This window comes from Nanorana parkeri, unplaced genomic scaffold (assembly GCF_000935625.1).
Source record: "Nanorana parkeri isolate BGI_ZX_2015 unplaced genomic scaffold, ASM93562v1 scaffold1125, whole genome shotgun sequence".
Lineage (NCBI taxonomy): Eukaryota > Metazoa > Chordata > Amphibia > Anura > Dicroglossidae > Nanorana > Nanorana parkeri.
This window is the reverse complement of record NW_017307393.1, coordinates 206,346-213,593: the sequence shown is the minus strand read 5'-3', so window position 1 is coordinate 213,593 and position 7,248 is coordinate 206,346. Positions and strand designations below refer to the sequence as shown.

Here is a 7,248-nt window from a genome sequence, read left to right as displayed (position 1 = left end):
TATACACACATACATATACACACACCCTGAGATTTATGTCCAACACGCTTTTTATCCACCTCTTTTGTGAGTACCATTTATCACTTTTTTTCTTTCTAAACAAATAAAAGTATTATTTTATTATTTGCACCAGGAAAGGCGCCCGGTGTTTCTTTTTTATGTTTCACACAGTGTAATCCCTCATCTGTAACGGGGCGGCCTGCCTCTAACACAAGCTTCAATTTGTGGCTGAAAGAGGTCCCTATCTGGCGCTGGTTTGGCTTTTTGTGGAATTATCATTCTGAATGAGCCTGGTGAAGGGGAGCCTGTGAAGTCCAGAAAGCGCTTGCATTGTATGACAAGTTTGTGTCATTAAACCCTCAGATTTTTTAACATAAAACAATACTGTAATGTGTGCCTTACTGTAATCCATGGTTGTTTCCCTTCTCTTTGCTGCTCTTCCTTTTAAACCTGTATCTGTTCTCATACTGGGCAGAACTTCTGTTTTGCAGCAGACTGCCTTGTCTCAGGAATGGATATATGGTGTCTGTGTATAGGTTTGCAACCTGAGCCAGCACTACAGGAAGAGGCCCTGAGCTGCAAAGGGAAGTTCTCCCCCAGCATGAGAAGACATGAGGATTTAAAAGGAAGAGCAGCAAAGAGAAGGGAAACAACCATGGATTACAGTAAGGCACACATTACAGTATTGGTTTATGTTAAAAAACTGAGGGTTTAGTGTCACTTTAAATGGATCTTTTTCACGTTTGAATTGGAGTGCTGGTGACATTTCTGAACTTTATGCTATTTCACGGTGCCATCCGTGGTCATTCCAAGCACCCATCTGAACTGTTCGGGTTTTTTCATTTGAACCCGGTAAGGAGTGCAGCAGGATAAATCTTGAGGACCAGAATGGAGCACAATGCTTCTGGCCCCTGCAAGCTGCCTGGCCCACTTTGCAGAAGAAGGAAAGCTGTTTTCAGTATTCTCGTGTGACTCAAAGTCCCACACCACCAGCAGGGCCGTGGAGCTGCATTAAGCATATGCCTAAAGTAAATAAGACTTGAGAAGTTTACAAGAGTACCAAGTGATTACCAATTCCCAGGGCATTCTCATCTGCAAGCTTTGAAATTTCCCGGTAGTGTTGTAGGCCGTCCTGCCTAACTTCTGCCTTTCAAAGCAGGAAGTGAATGCTCGGCAAGTGTAAGTATTTCAAAATCGCAGCATTTTACACCGGACATGTCCATGTTATTATTAATCATCATACATAGAGGGGTGCATTGGAAGAATTTGATTTTTAATTGTAAAGGTCCGCTTTCAAAACTTTAGCGCTACATTCCTGTGCCTGTTAGAATTGATGTAATGTAGCCTTTTAGCTATGCATGATCTAAAACCCAAAATAAATACCTGCTGATCCTGCCAGTCTCCTCACAAATAATAACCACGGTAGCAGATCCATGTTAGTGTGGTCAGTTTGCGTCCCTTGTTCTTCCCGTGGGAGTTGCAGGATGTCGCACTGACACACGGTGTGCCTATAGTCCCATAGTCAGCCTCTGACACAGCCCCTGCCCAGCTGACACTTACACAGTTAGGAGATCATGTTATGTACATGCACAATGTCTCCAAACTGCTCCCGTCTCCCTCTTTGTCTTCAGCTATGAAGCCTGGACACTAACTGCTGGTGACCCGCAACTTGCGCTGGCTGACCGGCTGCCTGCAGACCCAGACACACTCCACGTCGTGCCTGCAGCTAGCATGTTCATGCTGTAAACTGCCGTGGAGTGTAGTCTTGATATAGAGCAGTTGTTCGTCATTAGACAGGAGTCTCCACCCCTAGCCCTTGGAGGTTGGGGAGGCAAAAAAGAGATACAGCAGTCACGTGACCACCTCTAAAAACCAGGATAAAAGTTTTTGTTTTTTTATAGTATGTTTAATACATTTCCCCAGATGGTTAATATGCTCTTGTAGGGTAAAGGGTTCACATCTACTTTAATTACTCACCCTACATTTAGATGGTCTACCAGAGCTTCTGTTAGAGATGTAGCTGCTGCAATGGCTTCCTTCCTTCTTTTTTCTGTTAAAAAACATACCACGCAGTTAAAAATTCATAATGTTAGTCTGTAATTGTTTTACAAAATATGGCCAGAGACATTTAAACTTACTCTAAGATACTGTGTTTTTTCTATTTTAGGCAATAATTTTAAATGGTCATGAGCATGTGCCTAGGCAAGGCATGCAAACATGCTCCAGAAAGTAAAGCATATGCAACAATGGTTATGTGTGCTGTTCTCGCCTGCTGCAACAGCCATTTCCAAGAAGCAGAACCTGGCTCCCTTATGAAATGTATTGTGACTTATGGTTACATCCGGTTACATAAGTCTTGAAAACATATACAGTAACTGTAGGACTGCACCACATGAGAGCATAGACCGAACAGGAGGTGCATTACAACCAGCACTCACTAAAGAAATAAATGGAGTCTTATGTGTTCAAGGTATCTGTTTTCTCTATCTATAGGCTTAGAGGCTTCTTTCACTAGTTACAGGACTCCCAGCACCACTATTACTCCAGATCAGCAGCTTTGGTGGCTGGAACACTGGTCATGTGAACAAAGTATGTCTTGGGGGTCTGCCTTAGTAAAGGTGCCCATAAACTCTTCGATTTTTGTTCCGAAATCGTCCATGTATGATCTTTTGAACAGATAACCGAACAATTGATGGGATACCAACAATTGTTTTTACTGTAATCCCGCTCTAATTTTCTCAAAGAGTGAGGCTGGAAAACGTTTTTCGAATCAAATGGAAAAAAAAAAGCCTGACACACAAAACAAAATCGCAGCAAGAACGCTGCAAATGTGCAAACGAAAATCCGGTGTGTCGATCGACAAAATTTGGTGAGTTAGTATTGCTGACAAACGATTATCGAAATCGACATTGGTCTGTGCATGATGGGCTATTTGAGTTAGAATCGAACGAGGGTTCTTGGCAGCAACGAAAATTTCCGATTGAAAATCTATAGGTGTATGGTCAGCTTTAGGCTTGTTCTCCCTCTTTGTTACTAGGAAGTCGCAGCAAATTAGCTTTTTTTTTTATTTTTTTGTAGTAACTGCAGCACCAGTTCTAGAGCATGAGCATGAATGCAGTACCAACAAGTGTTGGGGTTCCAAAATATATGTACAATATAGGCAGATCTGGTCCTAATAAAAAGGTGCAAGCACCTGCTCACAAAGCAGAATGGGATGTGCCAGGAATGTATAGTAATGTTGGGCATATCACATTATGGTTCACCCCCTAGTTAATGTGCTATTCCTGTCTTGGGTTATACCTTGATTGCAACCATTTCCTCTCGGGGGCACCAGTGGACAGAGGGGATGTCCTTGAACTGGAAAGAGTCCAGAGGAGGGCAACCAAAATCATAAAGGGGATTGAGGACCTGAGTTAAGAGAACAGGCTACTAAAATTAAACATTTTCTCCTTGGAAGTAAGGAGATTAAGGCGGGACATGATCTTCATGTATAAAATGTTTACCGGTAGTAACATTAGCAGCAAACTTTTTACAATTAACTTGATGACAAGGATGAGAGGCCGCCACTTAAAATTGGTGGAGAAAAAATGTCAGCACAAGGGGCGAAGGGGTTTCTTCTCAGTTAGATCGGTCAAGGTATGGAACTCGCTGCCACATGCTGTGATTTCGGCAGAGTGCTAATCGATTCAAGAGGCGACTGGATGATTTTCTCAGGGACCGTAATATACAGGGGTACAATTACACAGGGTATAAATTGAGAACACACAGGGACCTACTACACACCAATAGGACCATACACACATACACAAATAGGTTGGACTTGATGGACATATGTCTTTATTCAACCTCAAATACTATGTAACTATGTAACATGGGCAGCTAAGCCCATACAATGTTAATTTGGGTGTATTTCCACCCCCAGGGAGCCACAGAGGCTGCGTATAGCCTCATATTCAATCCAATAGCTGTACGTGGCTATACTCTGGTACTTGCATACAGCCGTATATGTTTATGGCGGTAAATCCCTGGAAGAAACAGAACCATGGGGCACGCCACTGCCAACCAAGGACCATTTGGAAAATGAGCCATTTATTGATATTCTCTGGAAACATTCACTCAGCCAGTTCTCTATCCAAATACACACCATTTCATCAATGCCCAAAGAGTGAAGCTTGAAAATTAAACGTTTATGATGTACCGAATCAAATGCTTTTGCAAAATCAAGGTACACAACTTCCACTGGCTTTCCTCCATCTAGGTTGCCACTCACCTCCTCATAGAACGCTAATAGGTTGGTTTGACATGAACGGTCTTTCCTGAATGCATAGTGTTTGTCACTTATGATATTATGCTCATAAGAATGGTCCTTTATCATACCCTAAAAAACCTTGCAAACTATCGAAATGTTAAGCTGACCGGTCTATAATTCCTAGGTACACATCTGAAACTTTTTTATATTGTTACAAGAGTTGCTTTACGCCAATCAGCTGGTACCTCCCCAGTCAGTATGGTATCCTTAAAAATTAGGAACATGGCCTCGCTATTATCGTGCTTAGCTCTTTAAGTACCTGTGGGTGCAAGTTATCTGGTCCTGGGGATTTATTCAGATTAATGTTATTAATGTACAAATTGTTTAATGGTGATGGGATAATCAGTAATAAACTCTTTATGGTTAGTTCACTCAAGAAAACAAGAAGCCACCATCTGAAACTGAAAAAGAAAAGGTTTAACCCTAAACAACGAATGGGATTCTTTCCTGTGAGAGTTATAAAACTGTGGTACTCTCTTCCACAGACAGTGGTTTCAGCTGAGCGTATGAAATCATTCAATACCCATCTAGATACGTTTCTCAGGAGGTACAGGTAATCTTAGTAACTCAAACACACACATACACAAAATCACACATAGGTTGAACTTGATAGACCTGTGTCTTTATTCAACATTAACACCTATGTAACAATGCAAGAAGGTTTTCTGCATCCAGGAATTTACATCCGTACACATATGAAGCTGTATGCAAGTACCCACGTATAGCCATTGACTACTATCTGCAGCTGTACGCAGCACCTGCAGCTCCCCGTTGGGGAAAAATACACCAGAATTTACATTGTATGGGCTCAGCTGCCCATGTGCATGAGCCCTTACGACAGTGGTGGGCAAATCCGGGCCTGACAGCTGTGAGAACTATGGGATGAATGAAATGCACCCCATAGTTAGAGCCGATATGTGACACTAAGGCCTCATTCACACGTAGCGACATACCTTTTGCAGCGGCCGGGATAGCGCGACTTTCGGGGCGACGTTCCAGCGACGATAGCACGACCTTCTCCATCGGGCTCCATTAGAAAAAAGAAAAATCGCGCAAAATCTGCCGAAAAAAGGGTCATATAGAAGCGACTTGCGATCGCGACGCACGACATGGAGCTAAGACAGCTCCATTGAATATCATTAGCCGGCGACTTCTCGCGATATCGCGCGGCAAAAATACGCGATATATCGCTACGTGTGAATGGGGCCTTAAGCTGTCACAGGTCGACTCTATTCATCAAGAACTGAGTGCTCACATACCGCTGATAGCTCAGTTCCCGATCTTCTCCCTGCAGAGAGCAGTGACCATGAGTCACTGCTCCCCGCAGGGATTCCTCCCTCCCCTCTCCAACGCTCATAAGAGGGACAGACAGGGGAGGGAGCAGGTACAACTGGCTCTGGATCTAGAGACAGAGCCAGCTGTCAATCAGCTAGCAGGGTGGATCCCGACAATATTGACGGGAACCTTCCCGAGTGCAGTGCGGCTCTGTGCTGTTAGAATATAGCCAGCAATATCCTGCTATATGCTGAGCTTTGGGTCACAGGAGGACATTGGTAAATGTCTTCCTGTGACCATAAAAGGGAACTATAAGCGAAAAAAGGTTTAGCCATTGTTCTCTTTTATCTTCCTGTAACTGTCAAGTCTTGCAATGGGACTTCCACAACAGCTGGAGGGGCGGAAGTTGCCCACCTCTGCCTTAGGGTACCCATACACTGTGCCAATTTCGGCCTAAATTTGCACAGTGTGTGCTGCTGTCGGCAACCTTTTTGGTCGGCATCCCTTGATCAGCTGATCGAAAGATCTGGCCAGAAAATGTTCATACATCAGAGCCAGCAGCCGCCGGCTCTGTCTGGGTATTCTGACAGGGGCCGGCGGCCGCTGTCAGAGTACAATGCATACAGCGGGATGCCTTGATCGACACACTCCTAAGTGTTGATGGAGGAATCTGCTCTATTTTTCTTGTTCAGCCTGCGGGTTAAACGATTAAAATAGGAGCAGTGTATGGGCAAGCCTTAGGCTGAACTACAAAATCCAGAAAAGCACGCGCGCACACACACACAGGGAATTTATCAAGTCTAGAGCAGGTGTACATAGTATCCAATCCTCATGTTGTCCATAGTAACCTCTCTTCTTATTGGTTACTATAGGCAACTGCTCCAAATTCTGTTTGCTCCAGTCTTAATAAATTCCCCATATATTATATATTCACACATACACACAGACATCCATTATATACACAAACACTGTTACATTGCACCAGCAGCAAATAGACCTGGGATAAAAACTAGTTTATATAAACATCACAGGAATTCACTGTTTTCCATCCACTTCCGGAAACACAGCAGTGATTGACAACAGCGTCCACCAATCAGAGCCCTGGAAAACCCGAGAGGCTCCTGAACGCACGTTACTATAGTGAATGCGAGCTGTAGTCCGGGGCCGTGCTGAACTGCTGAAGACATGATGTGGCTGATATACAGTTCTCTTACCTTGCAGCTCCTTCCGCTCATTCTGTTTAGCCTGGTGCTCCTTGAGTAGCCGGGAGAGCATGATAGAACCTGGTAGAGGCAGGAAGGACCGGAGTTCTTCCTCTATAGAATCCCTAGTGGAGTGTACGCCCCCTCCCAGACACACAGCTCTTCCCTCTACTGAGCATGTGCCGTACATGTGACTGCAATATACCACATAGCCTGCAGATGGCACTGTGCGCAGCAACGCGGCTTTCTGTTACAAGGCTCATCGATGACAGCTTTTGTGGGATGAACTCCATCAGTAGCCAGTCCTGGTGGTCTTAGGCAGGGGCTCCTAAAGCAGAACTCTGGGTAAAAATGATTCTTAACCCTTGCAGTGGGTCTACCCCTGCACTGCAAGGGTTAAGTGCTTGTTTTTGTCTAGGGTGTAAAATAACAAAGGTATACTCACCCGACTTGCTTTGAGAC

The 7,248-nt window shown here is 44.1% G+C and overlaps 1 protein-coding gene across 1 annotated transcript in view; it reads right to left on the bottom strand.

Annotated features, from left to right (window-relative positions):
* Positions 1-6,939, bottom strand: part of BLOC1S1 (biogenesis of lysosomal organelles complex 1 subunit 1) — a 25,553-nt gene extending 18,614 nt beyond the window's left edge. The window contains exons 1-2 of the mRNA XM_018567982.1: positions 6,799-6,939; positions 1,978-2,050 (exon numbers count right to left, since the gene is read on the bottom strand). Coding sequence (XP_018423484.1) covers positions 1,978-2,050; positions 6,799-6,859 — 134 coding nt within the window. The 5' untranslated portion in view covers positions 6,860-6,939. The remainder of the gene's footprint in view (positions 1-1,977; positions 2,051-6,798) is intronic.
* Positions 6,940-7,248: the final 309 nt, after the last annotated feature.